This window comes from Ochotona curzoniae, unplaced genomic scaffold, assembly GCF_017591425.1.
Source record: "Ochotona curzoniae isolate NIBS_2020 unplaced genomic scaffold, NIBS_Ocur_1.0 scaffold_4506, whole genome shotgun sequence".
Classification (NCBI taxonomy): Eukaryota; Metazoa; Chordata; class Mammalia; order Lagomorpha; family Ochotonidae; genus Ochotona; species Ochotona curzoniae.
Genome location: NW_024467119.1, coordinates 22,462,401 through 22,486,374, shown reverse-complemented (window position 1 = coordinate 22,486,374; position 23,974 = coordinate 22,462,401). Strand labels below are relative to the sequence as shown.

General features: G+C 41.3%; 1 protein-coding gene across 2 annotated transcripts; it reads left to right on the top strand.

Annotated features, from left to right (window-relative positions):
* Positions 1-1,467: 1,467 nt before the first annotated feature.
* On the top strand, positions 1,468-22,843 carry PAQR3 (progestin and adipoQ receptor family member 3). Of its 2 annotated transcripts, XM_040967504.1 has the most exons (7): positions 1,564-1,803; positions 6,342-6,504; positions 11,778-11,933; positions 14,812-15,009; positions 17,080-17,170; positions 18,924-19,072; positions 22,548-22,843. In XM_040967504.1, exons 1-6 carry the CDS (start codon positions 1,619-1,621, stop codon positions 19,064-19,066), a joined length of 936 nt encoding a protein of 311 aa, XP_040823438.1. In that variant the 5' UTR covers positions 1,564-1,618; the 3' UTR covers positions 19,067-19,072; positions 22,548-22,843. The 2 variants fall into 2 exon arrangements, with proteins under 2 accessions (XP_040823437.1, XP_040823438.1); XM_040967503.1 differs by lacking the exon at positions 22,548-22,843 and having other exon boundaries at positions 1,468-1,803; positions 18,924-21,470.
* The last annotated feature ends 1,131 nt before the right edge of the window (positions 22,844-23,974 follow it).

Genomic DNA, 23,974 nt, shown 5'->3' with positions numbered 1-23,974 from the left:
CAGATTTTAAACTCAGGTTTAAATTCTCATATGGTTTCAAAGCCCAAGATCCAAATATCAAGCAATACTGTCTCTCAAAAAATCAACACTATTAACATAATAACAAATAATAAATATTATGTGGGACTTTTGTCTCCTATCAGATCCTAGGGGAAAAAAAAACTGGTTGGAATGTCTTGGCGTGGCAATTACCTTGAACTGAAGGAGACTTAGAGGGCCTCAGAATCAGGGTCCCTTTGACCTCCCACCAGCATTTCCTGTCTCAGTTCTCCCCAAGCAGGCCATAACAACTTGGAATTTCGCTTCCTGCAGGTGGGTGATAAAAGCTAGAATTCCTTTCACAGAAGCAAGTCAGGAAATCTTAGTAGCTTTTTGATCTTCTGCTGGCTTTCCTTGGAAAGCAGTCGTATGGGAATTCGCTGACCTATCTCGGCTGAAAGGAGAACCCTTTCAGCCCAGGAGTACCCTACCTACACCTGGAGATCATGGAGAAACCAAATGAGGCCTTGCTGGGAAAGTCCCATAGTTTATCTCCATTAGATCAAGTTCTTGTGTCTGGTCATCCCCACAACCGACTTCTTTTTTGATCTCAGGTCTTTTTCTTTTGAAGATTTCATTATATAAAACTTCATTAACTTTAATAACTTTTTCTTTCTTTCTTTTTTTTTAATGAGAATGTCAGCCATGAACCCAGTGACCAGTGAGAGAAAGACACTGTTTTTTTCTGCCAAGGGCCAAAGGAGTCCATCTGAGGTCGGCCATCTTGGCATCGTGAACAGGTGCTTAGAAGACGCAAGGCGGTCAGAAGCCAGGCTCCGTCTGCTCCGAGCACTGCTGCCGCCGCGCTCCACAGGTCCCGACGTGTTCCACTCGCCTTCTGATTCCGTTAAGTGGATTTTCTCGTTTCCCTTGATTTTTTTCGTCAGTCGCGGAATTACTGGATGTACTGTTTCTATTACAGGTGAGGAGATTTCCAGTCGTGGTCCAACAACATACTCAAGAGTGGTAACGGGTTTGGGCAAGTGTTGGGGCTTTCTTCACAGAATACTTGGAGCTCAAGGACAGGTTCCCTGCGGTCCTGGTTTCCTTCCAGCCCCTCGTGGGGGTGGCCTCCAGCTCCGCAAACTCCCAAGCCCCTTCCAAGCGGGTGGCTTCAGGAAGAAACCGACCTGAGGCGTGGTGGAGTATTTTTTTCACCCTGTGACTTTTTTCCCTTTGATTTCTCAAGATGCAACGACTATTACTTTTCCTGAATCCGTGGAAAGGGGGGGAAAGTCCACATCGCAGGCGCCCGTCGGGTTCTGAGTTCTCGGCTCTCCTCAGCGCTGACGAGAAACCCCCCGCGCCGCCGCACCGCGGCGCTCCAGCCGCCCGCGCCCCGACCGCGCGCCCAGGGGCGGGGCCGCGCGGCGCGCTGACGTCAGAGAGGGCAGCGACGCCGCCGGGGCCGCGCGGCGTGGACGGCGACGGCGGCGGCCGAGGCGCGAGCGGGGCCGGGCCTGGGCAGCCGCGGCGGCGGAGGACCTCGCGCAGTGTCCGCGGGCTCCGGGGCGGGGGCTCCAGCGGCCAGGCCCCCTCCCCGGGGAGGCGGAGCCGGGAACGCCGGCGGCCGAGAAGGATGCATCAGAAGCTGCTCAAGAGCGCGCACTACATCGAGCTGGGCAGCTACCAGTACTGGCCGGTCCTGGTGCCCCGCGGCATCCGCCTCTACACCTACGAGCAGATCCCCGTGTCCCTCAAGGACAACCCTTACATCACCGACGGCTACCGGGCCTACCTGCCCTCCAGGCTGTGTATCAAAAGGTACAGTCTGGCTGCCCCCGCCCGGCGCGCCCCTTTCCCTTCGCCTACCTCCTTTATGTCTGCCCGCCCTCCTACCCTCGCTGTCCTTCGTGCCCATCTTGCCCCGTCCTTTCATCTCTCTGCCGCCCCTCGTCTCCCTCCGGCCCCACCAGGGTGCTTGATCCACGGAAGCATCCTGATAGTAACAGGGATCCTAATTACCGAGTCGCCTATGGCCGTCTGCTGCCTACAGTGCGCTGTCGCATCCTTCCTTGCCTCTGGTACCCGTTGAGATACGTGTTGGAATCAACCGCACGCACAGTGGCAGAGCCATGTTTGCCCGGCGTCTTCCCTAAGCTTTGTTTGTTTTTGGCTCAGCCCCGTGAGAATTCAGAAGCTTTCAGTTAGATACCGGTGACCGTGTAATAGGAAACAAATTCACGTTGCCCTCCCTGGGTGTTGAGAAAGCCGTCATCTATTCGTTTTTTCAGAGACTTAGGGAACCCCTGCCAGGTGCCGAGCCCTGACCCAGGTCCTGCAGAACACACCAGGCGTGACCCTCGTTATGAAGCTGTTAAAGTGAAACCAGGGTGACAGACTAAAGGAAGGGTGACAGACTAAAGGAATAATGACACCATTACGTAATAGCCATTGTGAAAAAGGCTGTAGCGAGAAGGGCCTGGAACAGAGCCATCCACCTGCACTACAGCATCGCAGAAACTCCTTCAGCATCCTAAATGTTTCCAACCAGAACCCCTCTTGAAAGCCTGTGTTTTCTAAAACAAGGGGGAAAAAAGCAGAACTGAAAAAATCACTCTTCTGGTTTTTGAGAATAGTATTTTGTTGAAACTTCCCATGTGGGAAAGTACAGGATCCTGTAAAACTACAGGTGGCGGTGAATCCCATGTCACTCCAGTGGCCGACCCCAGTGCAGGAATGTGGGTCTCTGAGTTGCTGAAGCAGCAACCACATACTGATTCTTGATTGCCTTTCTAGCATGTTCTTTCCCTTTCCTTTGGTCCTGCCTTGAAACGGGCTCTGTGACGTCACTGTCCATCCCTCTTTTGCTCGAGCTGCTGGCCCACACGCCTTGACAAGTTGAATCCCAGTTGCTGCTTTCTGTTGTCTCAAGCGTGAGTAATTACACAAAGAGTCAGCCAGGCCCTGCAAGGCTGTGCAACTCCCCAAGGATAGAGCAGTGAGTGAGTTGCCTTCAATACTTTATACCCACTTAGAAACGATCTTATGCATCCCAATATAGGGTCCAAATCTCCTTCAATGATGCATAAGGAAAATGCATTAGATCTGGGCCCTTGAATTTAAAAAGACTTGGGTGTTCAAATCTGCTACTAAACAGCTGTGGGACCTTCAGCCAAAGTTAACTTCTCAGAACCTTACATCTCCCTACCTGTAAAAATTAGAGTATTTTAGTCAGCTTCTTCACACGAAAATGAAAATTGCCAAGACGTGCTGTGGAAGGGATCAGATTTATGTAGATCACAGTCTGGGAGGCTCAAGTTCAAGGAGTGGTGGCCCCATGGGCTGCACTGTGGGTGCCGAAGACTTAAATCGCAGTGATGCAGCACTGGTGGAGGAAAGTCAGGTGGCTCCCGGGAAGTAGAGCACCTGGGCTCGACTTTTAAAACCTACTTAAACTTACTTCCGGTCAGAACTCTTGTCCAAGAGCATGCCCCCAGTGACTTAGGACCTCCCACTGGGCCCACCTTGTAAATAACAAAATCACGTGGGGTGTTTTTTTTTTTTTTTTTTTGCCTCCTTAGTACCATTAACTTAAGACTTTAGGGTTTACAGTGTAAATCCTAGAACCGGATCATGTTCAAACCATAGCAACAGATGATGACAGTACCTGCTGCAGGAGGTAGGAAGGGATGGGTGAGGCTGTGTATGTAAAACACTGCACAAGGCCCAGTACCTAATAAGCACTTACCAAACAGCAGTGATTTCAGACAGCAACGAGGAGGAGGCTTTGACACTGAACGCAGTACGGAACAACTTCTCGTGTGACAAGGGTAGACCATCTGTGAGACGTTTTTCCAAGTGCCCTGCCCACCAGCTGGATCTCTCCTCGTTCCTCCTTTGCCCTCTTTTTACCGTTCAAGAATGACTGAGACAAACTTTGGATGTGAGGAGAATGTTCTGTTGATTATACCAGTTGTGCCAAATCTCTTGGTGGGAAAGATTATGGAAAGATACTGCCTCTTGTTGCAGTTAATCAGGTTGTACTGGTTTTCACAAAATGAGAAGGTCTAGGGCAAAAGATAGAGCAGAATGCTGACTGTCAGAACAGTGCTGAGTATTTTCCAGCACATTTGTGCATTCCCTCCTTTGCCTGTAAGTAGTCTTTATCTTTGATCCCTGTAAAGGATTAAGTTTCAGTTTTATGATGCATAATTCACTTTATTTTTAATTATTCGATTATTTCAGACCTTGTGATGTTTATTGTAGAAATGGAAAAGAGAAAAAAAGCGTGGGTGACCACTGCAAATTCTGCAGGTTAGAGTGGCATGGTAATGCTGACAAACAAGGATGTCTGAGTCAGTCATGCATAATTTAAACAGAAAGATTAGTTTTTGCAGGAACATTTTATTCTTTAGTTATGAAATCAGTTTTCAGTAATCTAATATGCCCTATCCGCATTAAGAGAACCATTTTGCAGCGTTAAGATGCAGCTCTGATATTTTATAGATGAAAAAATGAAAACCCATAGAGGCAAAGAAACTTGCTAGTGATTGCAGAGCTAATTTGTGGCAGGGGGAGCAGCACAGTGAGCCTCTTGAAGCCTCTTGAATTCTGGTTACAGCGACATACCTCCTCACCAACTTATGCTGCCAACACCAGTTAGGGCATTCTGAAACAGTGAACACAACACCCATTTTTTTTTATTATTATTGATTACATTGCATTATGTGACACAGTTTTTATAGGAGAGATGGGATTCCCCCCACCTCTCCCCAAACCCTCCCCCATGGTGGATTCCTCCACCTTGTTGCATTACCACAGTTCAAGTTCAGTTGAGATTCTTTCATTGCAAGCATATACCAAGCATAAAGTCCAGCATCTTACTGTCCAGATAAGTTCAATGGTCTTGGGGAGACCATCTGTGGTCTGAAGGTAGAGCCGGCAGAGTATCATCCCAATCAATTAAAAGCCCCAGCATAACATCAGTAACAATTTATAACGTTATAGAATTAATTGACAGGGTATTGAATAAACAATATGTTAAAAAAAAATGCAAGTTCTGAACCACATCCTGTGACTTCTTCATTGACATTTCAATTATTAATTTATATACAACTGGGTTTTATACACCTTAAAATGGCTCTAGATTACTATTCAGCTGTCTTGTGTCTGTTTTAATTTTAGTATTTAGCAGTTTATAATGTTAAGCATGATTTTGCTGGACCTGGCTGTTTTTCAGGTAGTCTAACTCTATAACTCTAACAAGACATATGTCAGCAGTTTAGGTGAACAGTTTTAGGAAGAGTGTGCAGAGAAATCCTCAATACCCTAGTGAGGAGTAACTAATCTTTGTGTCCCTCCTAGTGAGGTGTAAGTGCATCCATGCTGACCGTTTCCTGTCTGATTCTAAGCTTTTCTTGTTGTTCTCTATCTGTTCTAGATTTGTTTGTTTGTTTGTTTGTTTTGAGGGGTTTCTGGAGCGATTCTGATGGTCATTTCGAGAGAGGGTGGGGACCCAAAGTCGGAACCAGGCAAGGACCAGAGAAAGCTCCCCTCCCTAGTCCTGAAGGAAGTTTACTGTTGTGTTTCCGAGGACCACTCAGGGTTCCTGGTTGTCGGTCCGATGACCTTGGATCCTGCAAGGCAGGATTTGGACTTCTTCAATCCCATGTGGTAGATCCAAATGGGGGTGGGTGACCTCAGAGTTCTCGGCCTCCGAAGGCACTCCTATTCCCTGTGGTGTCCTTGGCGGTTGGGATGTAGTCCTTGGTGCTCATACTAATAGTCCTTATTCTGCTTTTTTGCAGTCCATGTAACTTGGCATTTGGATAAGTACTTACTAAAACTATTTTAAGACTGAGTCTAACTTTGCGTTGAGCAGCTTCCCAGATGCCTAATATTTTCAAACCATTATTCTAACGTCAGGTTTCCCCTGCACATTCATTGCCATAGATATTTGGAGAATAATCTTAGCAAGATGCTGTGCTTGGTCACCAGTGTTACAAAGAGGAATGTTTGTGGCTGGCAGGGAGTTGACAGGTAACATGGGAAACTATGCACAGATACTGCCACACAGACAGGATAACATGGTGAGTTGAGGCAAAAACAAAAACAGAACAACAACCTTAAGATCTCATGGTGGGTGGGGTGTGGAAAGACTTAAATGATAATTAAATGATAAAATGCTGAAAGGTGCAGGTGAGGTTCAGGGAAATGATAATTAAATGATAAAATGCTGAAAGGTGCAGGTGAGGTTCAGGGCGTAGAACAAGTAGTAGGTAACTCCCCAAAGTTGTCCTGAACTTTTGAGTGTTAACAACCAGTGGGAATCTGATCTGCATGTTTGTTTACTTTTGCAGCTTGTTTATTCTGTCTAATGAGACGGTTAACATCTGGAGTCATTTGCTGGGTTTCTTTCTCTTCTTCACACTGGGCATCTATGACATGACATCTGTGTTACCTTCTGCAAGTGCATCCAGAGAAGATTTTGTGATTTGCTCTATTTGTCTTTTCTGCTTCCAGGTAAGTTATTTCACAGACACTGTTGTTGGTCAAGAGCACTTTCATAAGCAGAGGGCACCTGGTTCAACTTATTTGCTATCGTAAGCACCAAAAAAGGCTGTTATTATAGGAGTTTGTTTGGATATTGTTATAAAAGCATATTTGAAATTCAGTAAATTCTGCAGATTTTGTTTGTTTTTTTTTGTTTGTTTCTTTTAATTGTTTAACTTTTTTTTTTTAATCACACAGCATTTATTTGCTATTGAGTGCATAAATCATGGGCCTGGAAGTATGGTCCTGTCAGAGTAATCATAAATATGACAAAAGAACAGTATTCCCAAACAGCACATCAGAATTGACATAGTGTTAATGTTTTCAGAACATGCACAGCAAACCTGTTCCCCAGCAGCCAGTCAACAACGCATCATTATCTTCCCCATTCGCTTGGCTACTAAGATTTACTTTCTTAGCATTACCAAGAATTTCTAAGAGTAACTTGAGAATTTGAACGTGATTGTATTCTTGATGAAGTGAAACAGCAGTGTATACTTAAGAATTGTTCCGAAGATTTCTCATCTATGCTACACCTTCCCTCTATTCCTTCATTTCCTACCACAGTTCATGCAAGGTGAGGAAACATTAGTTTCCTTATTTACCTAAGAAATAATGAATTGTAAAACTAGAATGTCTGAACAGTTGCCAATGAAAAAGCAGCCCAAAGCCATAGTGACCTTTCTGGGGCTGTGCAGCAGGACCTTAAGATCCTGCTTTCTTCACTGCTAATGCAGCCACCTTATACATACTATACAACTTGATAAAGACAGATGAGCTCACCTGGGCTATTTAAGGAGATTTCTTATTTTTCTTTTGAAAAAATTGTGATTTACCCACATTTTCCCAAATTCTTAGGGTCAACAGCAGCATAGTAAATCATAATTATAATTAGTAACATTGCATTTATATTTAATTCTTGAAACACATAACTTTTTTTCTTTCCTACTCATTCTTTCTGCTCAGTGCTGTCCTCCCAAGCAGATTAATATACTTTGAGTGGCAGAATGTAATTAGCGTTCTTTGGATGGGCACATATTTTGGGTGCTTGAGGTTGAATCTCAGGAGAATATAGCAAGCTGAGACAGACATAGCGAAGGATCAGATCCTGATGTGTTTTCTTATCAAGCCAAAGGGGATGTAACACTGACTTCCTTGATCAAATGAGATTTTCCATAGAAGGAAAATTTTCACCATAACTGAAACATTCAGTTTCTTGGATTTTTTTTTTTAATTTTTCAAAAAAACTCTTGCAGTAACACATTCATTTTTAATCAGATATATTGGGCCCTGTATAGTAGCCTAAAGTTCTCGCCTTGCATGTGCCAGGATCCCATGTGGGCACCAATTTGTGTCCTGGCTACCCCACTTCCCACTCTGTTTATGGCATGGGAGGGCAGTGGAGGATGGCCCAAGCCTTAGGACCCTGCACCCTCGGAGGAGACCCAGACAAAGCTCCTGGCTTTGGATCAGCTCAGCTACAACCGTTGTGACCACTTGGGGAGTGTATCAGTGGATGGAGTCTCTTTCTTTCCTTCCCTCTATAGATCTGACTTTCCAATAGAAATAGATGAATCTGGGCCCGGCGCGGTGGCGCAAGTGGTTAAGTCCTCGCCTTGCACGCCCGGGATCCCATATGGGCGCCGGTTCTAATCCCGGCAGCCCCGCTTCCCTTCCAGCTCCCTGCCTGTGGCCTGGGAAAGCAGTCGAGGACGGCCCAAAGCTTTGGGACCCTGCACCCGCGTGGGAGACCCTGAAGAGGCTCCTGGCTTCGGATCGGCATAGTATCGGCCGTTGCGGCTCACTTGGGGAGTGAATCATCGGACGGAAGATCTTCCTCTCTGTATCTCCTCTCTGTATATCCGCCTTTCCAATGAGAAAATAATAAAAAAAAAAAAATAAAAAAAAAAAAAAAAAAAAAAAGAAATAGATGAATCTTAAAAAAAAAATCAGAACTCATTAAGTACTAGTTTACTTCCTTTAAGGCATAGGGTTCTCCACTAACACTATTCTCCTGTGATACCATAGTTTTTCCTTTTCTTTTTCACAGTAAAATAAGCCTTATTATTTATGTGGAAATACAAGCAGACAACTTTGAGGAAGAAGTAAATCACTTGGTGTTTTACTGCCCAGAGGTAACCACATTGGGACATTTGGGTGCAGATCCCTCTACACGTTTTTTCTACGTGGTTACCTCACACTTGGCAGTCTACCTTCATAGCCGTCTCCCTGCCTCCAAGGTCCAGGCGTCTCTGCTTGCTCTTTTCAAACCTGCTCTATATCACTGGTCCTCAGATCCTGCCCCCACATTGAGTATACCTCTGTGTTTTCTAGATTTACGGTGGGTAACCCCCAAAGATAATCTGAGAAGACAGATAACCAAGATTCATAGTCATGTATATTTGGGCCAACAAACCCTGGCAGCATAGTATCCAAAAGCCACACAACTTCAGAGTGAAATTGGGGCTAAGTGTCTTGTTATTGACCATTGACACTGAGCCTGCGGGAACTGGTTAAGCTTGATAGTTAATGATCAGGATGCAAAATAACTGGAGGCCCTTTTACAATTAGCAGGTGCTTATAAAATGTTTATTAGTTTGTCTCCTTTGCTTCATACCCAGTGTCACTTCTCATTGTTCCCCAGGACTACTGCTATAACCTTTCATCTTAGTCTTTCTAGTCCGCACACTTATACTCTTCAGTAGTATCCCCAGCCCATAATGCTGGTAAAAGCCTTTCATGTACAGGATTTGTGATATAACTGTCATAAAGAAGCCCAGATGTCCTTCTTTAATAGTTCTATATTTTTCAGTATGCTGCTTTCCCCTGTGACCCCTCAGAAACCCGGAGCATAGCTTTTTCATGTTTGATGAACGCTAGTTGAACCTTAATATCCACCCCAGTTGACAGTTCTTCTATGGTGTTCCTTTTCTCTTACTGGCCCCACCCTCAGATACACACATACAACTACAGAGAAAGTGCCTGCCCTCCTTGATTTGGTTTTCTAGTACCCTGCACTGACTTATCCTATAGCACTTCTTGTAACATTTTTTTTTTTTCATTTGCTTTTGTCAGATCTTTGTCTTCCCCTCCAGTGCGTGACATGCAGCAGATACTTACTGGCTGCAAGGCTTATTGTTTGTTAGAATCAGATTGACTTTTCTCTTGACTACAACACAGATGATCAGCTCATGATTACTCTGTCTTGGAGACAGTAAAGCTCTGTGAAAGGTCTTACGTGAGAAAAATAAATTGAAGAACAAAATACATAGTGTGATGATTCCATTTGATAAAGAAAGTATATATTTCAAGTGTGTGTGTAGACTCTTCTATCACAAATATTTGACAAATGTGTTGAAAATATCTGGAAGGACACATTATATTGTCAGTACCTGCCCCTGAGAATTGACTGAGTGGGGAGGGCTTGCATTTTTAACATTGTACAATTGTGTGTAATGTAAGTTCTTGAACCCTAAATACATTTAAAATATTCTTTTTAATATTATTTAAATAGCTGAGAAGAATGCATGCCCATGTGGGCCTCAGATTACAGTGGGAAGGATTAAGATATGGAGAAAGGCACGTGGGACAAATTTTTCAGTTTTTCTTTTTTCTCATTTGATGACACCTCAGAGACCCGGCTTCATTGCTCCAGGATTAAAGAAATCTTTCCAACATCAGTTGGCTGACCGAGTCTATCTTAGTGCATCCGCAGACTCAGAACATGTTGCAAAGCTTGGCCAGGAGAATGATCCAACTTGTTCTGATTTTCTTGCTCTGATAACGCACTTAGTGTCCTGTGTTGACCTAGATGAGCCTGCTGTCATGTCTCCCATGTGCATTTGGGCATGCTGTTCACTGCAAAGGCATCAGCAACTGAGGATGTCCAGTCCCAGCACATAACTACAAAATCAGACCACATATTTTGTGTTTTTTTCCTCCTGGTGCTAGGGATTCAGTTCAGCAGTCAAGTTGAGGGGTCTGCCAAGAAGCCTCACCTAGGGTGACCTCAAGACTTGACTTTTATATGCACCAGCCAGTGCAAGGTCAGGATTGGTGTGTTCCTCTACCAGCCAGTGCCTGTGCCAGTGAATGCAACTGCCTGGTCAGTTCTACCCCCAGTCCCATCTCTCACACAAGCCAACAGGTGCTGTGGACTAGCCCAGCCTAGCCTACCACAGACCCGGTCTTCACGCATACCATGGGGTGCCACAGCCTAGTCAGGGCGACCCAGTCTTACCTGATCCACCCACAGTGTCGGTATTTGCCAGCCGGTGGTGCAGACCAACTCAACCTGGCCCACCTTCAAGTGAACTAGTAGGTGTTACAGTCCAGCCTAGCCTAGCCTACACCCCATTCTGGCTCTCGCTTGTGCCAGTGTGTATAATGGACTGCCCCTAGCCTGCGCCATTTCCAGACCTGGTCCATACATGCTGACTGGGTGCTACAGCTTAGCCTGGCCTGACTTGCCCCCAGCAGGAGCTCTGCAGCCTAGCAATGAAATTCGCCAAGTTCCCCTATCAGGCCTTTTCCCAGCCCTGTAGCTTGTGTGTGACAGCAGTGCTGCAGTCCAGCCTAAAGTGGCCAGTTCCTAGTCTTGGCACTTATTGGTGGGTACTATAGTGTAGCCATCTGCCCTGCACCCATTCCAGTTCTCTCCAGAGGGTGCGACAACCTGCCCACCCCTAGATCCTGCTCTCATGTGACCTCGTGGGCACCGCAGCCTAGCCCAGCCTGTCCCACACCCTTTCTGCCTGTTGCAAGCACTTGCAGGTGCTAAAGCCTAGCCCAGTTTGACCCACCCCCAGACCCATCCCACACACATGCCAACAGGCACTTCATGCTTGCCCAGCCTGGTCCACCTACAGCCCCCACTCCCATACTCTCAAGTGCTAAGTATGTTTTTTAAAGTAAACTCTTTCTTGGATCAAAATAAGCCTGGACAACATTTTTAAATTATGTGCACTGAGTTCTTTTTCCACTAGAAAATAAACATTACTTAAGATTTTTATATTGTAAAATTGGTTTCCTTTTCCATTTGATTCCTTATGATTATCATCCCTACTTTACCCATGAAGAAATGGTGGCTAAGAGAAATAGCACGGCTTCCTCCACTGTAAAACACAGGTGCCTTCTACTTGAAAGCCTGGGCCTTATCCTAACCACTTCCTGAACATCATGCATGAATTGCTTTTATTTCTTTCTCTTTCAGTTTGTTAATATTTGTTTTCTGTTTCTTTTAGGTTTGTATGCTTTGCTCTGTGGGCTATCACCTTTTCTCCTGCCATAGATCAGAAAAAACCTGTCGAAGATGGATGGCGTTAGATTATGCAGGAATTTCTATTGGAATACTGGGATGCTATGTCTCAGGAGTATTTTATGCGTTTTATTGTAATAATGTAAGTACTTTAAGACATTTCACATTCCAACTTTCATATAGGTTCCAAGCTTTCCTACCACTTTTCCTTCGAATTTTTGAATAGTATAATATTAAGAAAGTCTTATGGAGGCATAAATTTATTTTTCAAAAGGGCCCTGTGGTCTCTAACATCTGTTTATTTTCAATATTTATTTTACTGTTTTTTGATTGAAAGAATATTTCAAGTTATTGTATGAAATTTAATGTAGACATTGCTATAAATATTTAATTACTTTTCTAGTAACTCCATATAGTTATATGGCTCCTCAGCCACAAATCTTATTTTTGTGTTTACATGATTAAAGTTAAAGTTAGCACTAGTTGAGATTATGAAATTGGCTGCTATTTTCCATTTCCCTTCTAATCCTTAACTCCACTTTTGCGGGGGTGTGGAGATAGAGGGGAACTTTGTTAGATTTGTGAGAGTGTACACCCAACTTTTTATGTAGCAAATATGTTCTCCTTTTCTCATCCCTACATATGAGAATAGGCTAGAGAAAGACCATATGGGTATGTCTTTAGCAGATATCAAAATAAGATACATCTGTCCTGAGTTCAGCTCTGCTCTCTGTCCCTGATGTCACAAAAGCTACTTTTTCCCCCTGTGTAAAGCGGCATTTGTGACACGGTGACCAGATAACACAGCACCTGAGCTAACATTTGACTCACCAAATGTTAGCGTATAGAACCTTTCACCTGTGTGTCATCACATGTTGCAGGAAAGAAGGCAAATAAATCCCTTGGGCTCAGTGCATCTCAAGCTTTCCCCTTCAGAAAGTCCCCTTCAACCCTGCCCTTTTCCTCCTGTTCTGCGTGTTCTTGGTTTTTTTCCTTTGTTCTTTGCCTCCCTTTCAGAACCAAAACAGAGCTTGCTTTTTAGAAACAGCTTACCTACTAATTGCTTCTAATCGTAGTTATAAGTAGAGCCGACCGTTCCCTGCTCCTGTACCCCCAGCTCCCACGCCCCTCGCAGGTGCTGTAAGCCACACAGTCCCCAGCCTTCACTTGCAGGGAAACTTGTCTGCAGCACAAGATTGCTCTGTTTGGGATTTTTAAATAAGATCTGTGTTTCTACTCAATAAGAGAAAACTGGCAACATAGCTAGTTTGCAAAATCAGCAAAAAGAAAAGTTAAAAATTGAGTTTGAATGTATAAGAGCATTTTTTAAACTGTAGCCATTTAAACATGACCCATTTGAGTTTTTTTTAAGGCCTAATAATTTGGGGACACAAGCATATAATAAATGCACTTATATTTTGACTTATTAATTGAATTTTATGAGTGCCTTCTGCAGCTTTCCTGACTTACTTATTTTGTATGAAAGTTAAAACTCTTTGGGAAAAGAAAAAAGCTCAGAAGGTAAATGCAGTTCTCAGTGTAGTCATGCAGTTTGGAATTGTTCTGTATTTCTCTGAAGTTGTTCATTGTTTACCTCTTCCCAAAGCACGTTGGGATACTTTGTAACACTCTTATCAGAAAATCGGAAGTCTGAGAGAGAGAGCAAAGAGGGAGTTCCTGGAGCTGTTATGGTTCATACAGTATACAGTCCATTTTCTTCCTTCTGGTTTTCTAATTGTTTCCAAAATCCCATTGCTATTGTGGGTGTTTTAGCTTCTAAGGAACACAGATTGCTTTCTGGATGAGCTTGAAAAGTGGCCTTTCTGTCACAGAGACTGTACATTTGGGCACATACCTAACCCATCGTAACATGCCATTTGATGAAGTTAACTGGCTCGCACAAGTCCTTGGAGGCCAGGTTATGAATTCTTGTCCCTTATATTGCTAGCTTATGAGCTGTGAGACCAGCCTTTCAGCTATAGATTTCAATGCTTGAATATCCCACAGTCCCTTCAAACTCAACCTATTCTGAAGTAAGCATTCTTACACCTTCTACCCTCCCCCCACAATGCCAGGCCTCCATCAGGTTGGCTTATTTGCTTCTGTAGTAGAAGCTGCTGAGAGGGACATTCAACAGGAAACAGCTGAGCTTCCTCTCGCCCCTGTGCCATGCAGTCTGCCTGGAGACTGTAATCTGTGTTAGAAATGCCTCCTGCACCTTGTTCTCACATCCGCCTTGACAAGGAGTCCAAGCCCCTCGTCCCTGCTGGAAGGAACCTTCTGACACCTTCCTAGCTGGCTGGCTGTCAGCACTGATACCAGTCAGTTACCTCTGTAAAAAGTCAGTTTATAAAATGACTGTATGGCTGCCTGTCTCCATGATGACTCCACTGACATCCTTCAGTTTTCTTTCTGAAAAATCATTTTTAAAAATGTTGTATCATCTCCTTTTTAAAGTAATCTTGTTCCCTCACTGCTGTATGCCTGCTTCCTCAGTCTCTCCTCACCACTGCCCTGCTGTGTCTGGTTCCTGTTCCTTGAGAGGTCTCTCACCACACAATCTCTCCAGACCTGGTTTAGATGTCATCCTTCCTGTGAAGCATCTTTCAAGCTATACTAAGTCAACTGTTTTCTTTCCTGTAGTGCTGCAACATTCTCTTCACAGCTAAGTTAAGGCACATATCACTAGATGATAGTTATCTATTTACATATTTGCTCTCCCACAGTCTTCTGAGCTCACTGGGACAGCCCGTGGCCTAGTTAGCTTTGTCTCTAGATGGCTTACAGCTGTGACGGGAAGATAACAGGTACTCGGAGAATGCTTTTGCATGAATAAATGTGACCTTGTACCACTCACTGCATAATTTAGTTTATCATCCTAAGGAACTACCAGTTGTCTGGAACATAATTTTTTTCAGCAAGTAGGACAATCACATTTGGAGTGTGTGATCTAGAGGACAGAATTACTCTTTCCCTTATTGTAATAATAGAATAAAATTGTGATTTCTTTATTATTTTAGTATTGGCGCCAAGTGTACTTGATCACAGTGCTGGCCATGATCCTGGCAGTGTTCTTTGCACAGATTCATCCTAATTACCTCACACAGCAATGGCAGAGGCTCCGTTCTATCATCTTCTGTTCTGTTTCGGGATATGGAGTGATTCCTACTCTTCATTGGGTTTGGCTCAATGGAGGCATTGGTGCTCCCATTGTACAGGTAAGTCAAGCGTAGGCAGTACTTTGTGTGTGTGTGTGTTTTTTGCCTTTCAGTTTTATTTCTTTTTGTAGAGTGTTATGAAGTAGCTGGCTTTTGACCTTAGTAAGTATGTTTGTAACTGCATGGTGAACTCATAATTTTTTTCATGTCTATAGTTGTATACTTTACAAAAATAGTGGTAAAGTGACTGCTGTTTTTTTCTGAGATATATTCTCTGCCATAACATATTCTTAGTGCTGCATAGTGCTATATGAATCCGTGGTCCTGATTTGTAAAGGAAGATCCCACGGTTTCCTGTTCTGTCTGCTGGGCAGTGTTGAGATCAATGAGGATAAGATCTAGAGACATAGAGTGATTAGCAAGGATTTTTTTGTGGTTTTCTGCTGGACCTGTTCAGTTTGGGTATATGTGGATTATAAAGGTAGGGACTGGAATTTAGGCCAGCGTTTGAGAATGATGATAAAGATTTGGATATCATACAGGGAGATATATCTAATCTGCCAAAGAAAATATATTGAGAAATTGAAGAAGAGCTGGTAGGGTTAGGTGTTATGGGGAAACACTTGTGCCTGAGGAAGAACAGTGGTGAGATCTCAGTGTTCTTCAGATTAGAAATCAGGCTTAGGCTTAGTCACATTCACTTGTTACAGTGGAACTTTGATCTGGAATGTGTGGCTTTAAAGGCTGGCTTTATCTCAAAGAATTAGATTTTATTGGAAGAAGAGGGAGTGTTAGTAGGCTTACATTCACCAGCGTGATGACGGTGACAGCATAAGGGAAGTATGAAGTGACAGTGTGACGACAAAGGTGATGCTTTCTTCGTAAAGGACATTGGAAAAAAGGTGAGACAGTGATGAGGGATGTCAGTGATCCTGCTACCTTAAACATTGTAATCCCCTGGAAATAAAGGAAGAAAATAGATTGGGCAGCTGCCATTTAGTTCCGTTCTCACCAGAAATCAATAACCGACTGTTGAAATAAAAGGTACGGAATTTTGTACGTTGTGACTTGTATCTCTTCCAAGCATGTGATGACCAAGAACAAGATCTGTTAGGCTAGTGGACTGTAAAGGATCTCCATGATCAGAAGCCTTAAAAGAGAAGTATGGCCTTGGAAAGACAGTGACTCTCAGAGGTGGAATTCATATCCAAGGTTTATGGGAAGATGAAGTTAAAAGACAAGTTTAGGTGCAGGCACTTAAGTTAGCTGCTAAGACCCTGCTTGAACACCCTCACGCTATATTGGAGTGCTGGAATTCAGATCTGTTCTGCTCCCCATTCCACCTGCTCCTGCCAGTGTGTACTTTTGGAGGCAACAAATAATAGCTGTAGTCGTTGGGTCCCTTCCAGCTATGCAGAAAGCCCAGCTAGAGTTCCCAGCTGCTAGCTTCGTCTTGCTCATATCCACCTGCTGTACACATTGTTGGACTGAACCAGTGGATGGAAGATGTTTCTGTTTCTCTTTGTTCCTCTGCCATTCAGATAAAATGAAATTAAATACTTTGAAAAAACAACTAGTATTGTTTTAAAACACACCTACTTAGGTACAAAACAATTTTTAAAACCCTGTAGAGCTTTTCCATACTATACACTTTTCATAAGCTAATTTGAAAATCTCTCATTCATATGACTTCAAAATTTTTTGTGCCAAAAAATGTTACATTGAACTCCGTCCTCCACAAACTTTTGAAGCATCCTTGGATGTACAAAGCGTAACTGGCTGATTCCTCAGGGTTGGGAAAACCTTTCCAGCAGGTGATCATCAGCGAGGTGGAGTGCCTCTTGTAGTAGTATGCAAGAGTACTGTTCATCTGGGCTAGCACAACAGTTTGCTGCTGTGCACCTAACTGCCATGGTTTTTCATCTCTGCTTATTCTGATAACTCGCTTCCTCTACGTATTTTAGATTAACCTTTAGGATATTCCCTGATGTGTGTTCTTTAGGACTGTATAGTTTCCATCAGAATAATTCAGACTTAGCCCTGAGCTTTCACCACAACATTAGTAATAAACTGGGAATCTGATAACAGTAGTAGTATCAGTGGAACACCATGTTTTGTTTTGCTTTTCAGGACTTTGCACCTCGTGTACTTGTGATGTATATAATTGCTCTCCTTGCTTTCCTCTTCTACATTTCCAAAGTGCCAGAACGGTACTTTCCAGGTAAGTGTTTCTTTCAGGTGGTCCTGCAGCTTTATTCTAAATAATGTTTTAGGTAAATGGTTCAGTGCATGCAGACAGACTTTTCAGTGTTATTGATTACAGAAGGGTCCTTCTGTTCGCAGACATCATCTAAAACTACAGCTTTCAAAGGACTTCCATCTACTGAGTTGCATGTGGTATGTGAGGTTGCCACCACCCATGGTTAGGAACCAATGACCAGACTGGCATTGGATCCTGAAAATCTTCTGTATCCCAGCCTTTGTTCTTTTCAAAGAGTAGAGCTCTGAATATGAAATACCATTCCCTTTCTTACATGTCCTTTTATATCAACTGGTTCTTCAGAAGCACTTTTTATAGGCCGAGGTACACAATGCAAAAAGTAAGAGAATGAAAGAGACAAAGGAAGCTAATAAAAAGACGCGAGCTTTAGGAGCTCTTCACAGTAACCCCCTTGCCCTAATCTGCCATTTTAACTACTGATACTTCAGCTACCTCTGTTTAATTGAAGTGTGGACACAGATACTGTAGTTTTATAGTATCTGGCTTGACTCAAGAGAGAAAGTGACCACATTCACATAGCTGTATTACTTCTGCCCTAGTGTTATATCTTACTATGCCTAATTACAAATTAAACTTTGCCATTGGTATGTGTGTGTGAAAAACCAGTATATATGTATGTATATTGAAAACTATCAACCCTTTCAGACATTTACTGGAAAAATATAAGCAGAAAAGGAGGGGGGCTACTATGTATACATTGTAAGGTTCTATAAAATAGATTTCAGCTTTCTGGCACCCAGCACTAAGAAGAAAATAGCAAAAGTTAATCATCTGCGCAGGTCCCTGAGATACAACCAGTCACTCAACACAAGTGGGGCTTTCTTTCCTTTGCTCCAGGATGAAAAAAATTACAACCAGTCACTCAACACAAGTGGGGCTTGCTTTCCTTTGCTCCAGGATGAAAAAAATTACAACCAGTCACTCAACACAAGTGGGGCTTGCTTTCCTTTGCTCCAGGATGAAAAAAATGTTTAAAGATCTGATAGGAAGTAACTAAGAGGACCGTAGGTAAACTGCAGTCTGTGAAGCATGGATTTGCTTTTTGAGGGTCGTTAGCCCTGGAGTCCAACTGTTTATTCAACAAGTCAACCAGCTTCCCACTTACTACTTAACTGTTTGGAACTTTATGTTTAGCCACAGGGAGATTGTTGCTGAGGTTGTATATGCAAAATTATCCACCTTAGTTAATTACCCCATTACTAACTATATACTAGTTTATGGATTCTTTCATTAGTCACACCTTGACTTTCTCCATGCACACCTACTTGAAATAAGCGTTTCAGTCAGCTTCATCTCTTCTATCTGAATACATCTGCTGCTTGCAGATTGATGCCTAAATTGCCGCAAGATTTAGGAAACACTAGTGTCTTTTGCATCTCACTCATAAAGTTTCTCACTCTGTCATGAGTTAAGAAATGAGAAGCAAAAGGTCAAGTTCCTGAAATTAATAAACTTTGAGTTTTTGAAAGCATAATTTGAATATTAAAATTTACTTTTGTCATTAACAACTAAAACCTTAAAATTAGAGCCAATATGAATTTATCCTTTTTTGAAAACACTCAGACCCAAATGTCTCCAGGTACTCAGAAACTACCAAAAAATTTCTGCAGTTACTTGCTAGACAGCAATGTATTTTTCTTTTAATGTGAAACTGTTACAAATGATTTTGTTTGCTTTCTGCATTCCCTTCCAGGACAACTGAACTACCTCGGATCAAGCCACCAGATATGGCATGTCCTTGCAGTAGTGATGTTATACTGGTGGCATCAGTCAACAGTGTATGTCATGCAGTATAGACATAGCAAGCCTTGTCCTGACCATGTTTCACATTTATGAATTCAGGTATGGCTACCTGGTGAATTCAATTGTTAAGCAATATGTAATGGGGAATTATATACCCCGCTGTTTCTAAGGTTCCCATTACTTTTTGTTTTTCCTCTTGTTTGATACATCATGAGTAATGCTTTATAAAAACAGAAATATATCCTTGAGTATCTGTGTAGTAATAACTGCTGTATGGACTCTGAAAACTTAATAATCTGCTGTTTATACAGAAAGTGATGTCTAGATGGCAATCATAAGAGACACCTGCACAGTGAATGTGAAGCCAGTGGAGAAATAGGGTTTATTTTCCTTCACACCAGCTTAATTTCCTTAGGAAGGGCTCATTTCCATTAGAAAATGGAGACATCCTGTGTGATTACTTACATAGAAGATATTTTCGGTAAATTGTCAAATTTAAGTGCCTAATCCAAGCAAGGTTTGTTACAGCCTATGCTTAGTATTCATACAAGCTACGAGACTGATTCTGTATAATCACTAGCCAGTCAACACATACTCTGTCAGCAACTGGCACTTGAGAGATTGCTGCCTTTAGCTAGAAGTTCTCTGCTCCCTAGCAACAGTGAAGTTTTCCAGCTTCCAGAACCAAAACTGAATTTCTACTCCTTTTGGAAGGATATTAAGAAAAGGAAAGACACTTGCATTGTCATTTTCTCAGATAAACATCACATTAGAAACTAATTACATAATTAGGCAACAGATTCTATCAAGTCTTTGGGCTCCAAGACTTCTAATTTCTAGATACCATGTAATTCCAAATAATAATTTAATTGCACGTTGACTGCAGAAATTTTTGATCCCAATGCCAGAAAACCTTTCATTTTTCAGAATTTGTATTTCTGAATTTCTTGATGATGGGGATTCCCAGCTATATGGCATCTGTAGATCCCATTGGATCTGTGTAGACAGCCACGCCTTGACATGGATGTGCCTGTTCCGGCCTGAACAGATGCGCAGATGCGCAGTGGCTGATGGGATCATTCATGTTTGTGCATGTATTTAGCATCACACTCACACAACCCCGAGAAACACTAATACTTGGAACTGAAGCATTAACCCTCGTCCATTTTTGCATATACTTTGTAGGTCTCTCGACCCCCTCCTTTGGTTTGGTATTTTCATATGCATTAATTAAATTTCTTAAAAACATTCATAAAAACTTAGGTTTCTCATTGGAATATAAAATAGTATCAGAACCCAATTACTATCAAAAACAAAAGTTGAAGCTGGTGAAGCTTACTCCCAGAATGCTTTGCACAGGAAAGCTGCTTGAATGTGCCTCAGTTTATGTATCTGTAAAATGTTTCTTTCCAATATAGTGTTAAACATTGCCCTGCTATGCTAGTATCACCACAAGGAGAACTTTCCCGCAGGGGTTCAGTTGGGGCACTTCCGTCACACTCATTCGTAGGATGGAATGCTACTCTAAGCTGGTTATTTACTTTGTAAAGCCACAAATTTGGTGTATTTGCTAGGTGGTAAAAGATTTTGGTCTAACAGCGTAGGGTATTATTTCCAGTAAGACATCCTGTATTTGGCTTACTTTTAAATTGACATTTTAGCCAAACAAAATAATACTGAGTAGTCACACTCAGGTTAATAAAGGGAGAGTCCAGTTATTTGGGTATGGAACCATTTTTTATTATAAAATCTCTTCCGAATTTAAAAAAAAAACTTTGGCTTTTGTTTTTTAAATTCCTATTTTTGTTATGTATTGATTTAATATTTGGCATTTGAATTTAACACATAAGATATACTGTATTTTTTGACAGCTTTCTTTGAATTTAAAACATGTTTGGTCTCACTGTAGAGAGAATTATGTCATGTAAACATTGCAGCTGTTTATGAAAATGATTTTAAGAAGACTTTACTCTCATTTTTATCTTTACGATGATATATATTTATTGTGAAGTAGAAAATGAATCAGTTGATTCCTGTCAAACTGTAAACACTTCTCTACATATTCACCTTTGTTGACCACCTACTGTGTGCGCAGCACTACTGGTAAGATTTCTGAGACATTGTTGGCATTAAATAGTATTTAATTGCATATAAACCTGAGCCATGTAATAACGTATATTTAAGTTATTTGTATTTTTAGTTATTAAAATGAGATTAAAAGAATGCTATCCAGCTACAAAACTGAAAAAGATTGGTTTTAATTTTACTTATATGTAAACTGTAAAAGCTGTTTAGCCACACCCTCTGTTTTAAAATTATGTCTATTTTAAATTGTCTATAGTGATTTACAGGATTGTAGCTTAATTCACACATGGTTATCTCCTTCTTTAAAGCCAATTTCAAATAGCAAGGTAGTGTCTGTTATTACATTGAGTGCAATTCATTAAGCTGCATGAAAAAAATATGTATTATGTAAATAAAATAGGTTTACTAAATATATCAAGTGCTATTTGTCATTCTTTACATAAAAGCTTTAAGACAGTAGTTTAGAATCTGGAATGACGTTTCATGGACTATAATTATAATGTCTTATAACATCCTACCTGGACATAGTATCTGATGTGAACATTGTGATTGACTGGCAAAATTCTCCATTTGGCAGGCACCTGCTAGTGTGATACTTTGCCCTGTATTAAATTTCAAGCAGCAAAACCTGCACTCCTGAATTCCTGCCAGTTACTGATCTAAGGAAGTCTCTGCGCACGTAAAGCTATAATTCCTGGCAAATCCCTCACTGCCAGTCTGTGGGAGAGGCCAGAAGCACCTGTACATGCATGATCACAATAAGTATGGTTGTGCTGAAAGAGGAGATGCGGGTGCTGCTCAGAACCAAGGGTCCCTGAACCCGAAGGCTTCAGAGTGGGGGTGGTGAGATAATAATCTGAAACTGAAGCTGCCTTTAAAATCTGGAAGGAAAGATAAATACTAGGACTCTTCCAGAATTCATGGAAATGTGTATTTAAATATGCAGCTTTCAAGTTTTTTGCACCAACATAAACTTACCTTTTAATTCCATGTTTTTCCATGAACCTTTTGTAGTACTGTTAGGGCAGTAACAAGGGTCTCTTACGGAGAGTTATCTTTGAGAGCTAAAGCCAACAGCCAATGAGTTTCTGGTCTTCTTTGTGAACACAGCACCAAAATCCGACCTTATGCTACCTGTAATCTCAACAGTACACCCTGACGGGACTTAATATGCAACCACGCATAAATGTTCATACTTTCACTATAAGGATATTAACTGCTGTGTATGATTCTTACACTGAACTTTCTTAAAATGGGATAATTCAAAATAAATATTATAAAATGTAGCATACATTCTCAAAAAAAATTGTAACTGAATTTCAATAATGACCCATTGTAAACTTTTTTGAGTTTTTTCTATTCATGTGATATTTTGCTGCTTAGCACCCTTAGGTTTAATGTAACCATACTTAAACATTACTACATCCAACAATAAACAAAAAAATTCATTCCTTAAAAATAAGAAGAATCATGTTTGTGTCTTTCCTAGACACAAATCACCAGTCTAGACTCCAGTGTATGAAATGTAGTGTTGAGACCCTCTGACCCAAGCTTAGTTCATCTAAATCAATAGTAAGTTTTTTGTTAATATGCCAAAGCATCTTTCCTATTTTTACAATTATAATTGTGTACTACCAGTCCTAAAGGTTTACAAAATAAATTGTGATGTGATAACTGTGCCAACTAAGTTATTAAAAAGGTAATTCAAAACTATGCCTTTGTTATTAACATCCCCATTATGCGTGTCAGCAATGTTAGTGCTGAAAAGTGCTTCCGGTCAGTATCCTTACTCGAAGATTTTAGGTTAAAAACTTTTTTTAGATTCTAAGGTGCAAATATTCTGATTCCACAACTTGGTATGTAATATTTGCAAGTGTGGTTTGAATGAAAGACCTAAGGAGAAATTTATATCCAAAACAACATTTAATAAAACAGACAAGTAATAAAAAGCTCCAAAGCCATAGATTATAAAGAATATGCAATCCATTTGGGTTTTATTGCATTTAAAGAAAGCAGATTATTAAAACAGTAGGTATGATAAATACAGTAAGAAAATAATTTTATATTTCAAACAAAAGGTGAATCAGGGACAGAATTCAATCAAAGAATAAGCAGTGTAAAAGCAGTAATCAAATCAGTTAGTGCTTAATTAGAGACGGGGGAGGGGACAACTGTTTCTAACAGTTTCCCAGCTGTTTGAGGACCAAAGTTACTTTATCAAGTTTGCTTTATAACAGAAATATGATCAAGATGTAAATCTGGTCTATTTGAAGTTAAAGTTGTTTGCTTAGTGGTACATAAAAGGCTTCTGAAAATTCAAGTTTTTAAAAAAAATGGAAGTGTAATTAAAGAAAGTGCACTTAAAGCTGTTGCCAGCAATTAAAAAGTAGCTTCTATACTGACTACTTGATGACCTTTCAGTCATAAAAAGAGCATAGTAATAAACAATTCTCTTTCAAAGTAGCACTATACATTTTAAAATAACATGGTAACCCCAAGTCATGACCCTTTGCATTTTCATCTGCCTATTCTTTTAGTGGCTTTCATAAACTGTCACCAGGAGTGAATGTTCTTTAAGAGATATGATTGTGGTTGCAATTCTGTTTTTTAAAATTCACATTAACTCCATAATAGAGATGTGACACGTACATGCGTGTTGTGTATATATTCTAAATATATAAAACACCAAAGTATAAAAGTTTCAAATAAACTATCACTTATGTTATTTCTCACAGTAGATATGTCATCTCATTCTCACAGTAGAATGTCAACTCAATAACTAGACCTAAGATGACAAGAGTAATTTTGTTCTTAAAGAAAAAACAAGTTGAGACAACCTCACTGTACATTCTGCATATACTATGACAGACACAGCCAAACTCTTCAGAAGCAGTGACCTTAATTCTTGTACCTTCT

Bases quoted from the DNA above. Each gene is read 5' to 3' on its own strand.
- PAQR3 (XM_040967504.1), top strand. From the start codon at position 1,619: ATGCATCAGAAGCTGCTCAAGAGCGCGCACTACATCGAGCTGGGCAGC. The intron at 15,010-17,079 runs GTAAGTCAAGCG...TTTGCTTTTCAG, and splicing joins TTGGTGCTCCCATTGTACAG to GACTTTGCACCTCGTGTACT. The intron at 17,171-18,923 runs GTAAGTGTTTCT...ATTCCCTTCCAG, and splicing joins GCCAGAACGGTACTTTCCAG to GACAACTGAACTACCTCGGA.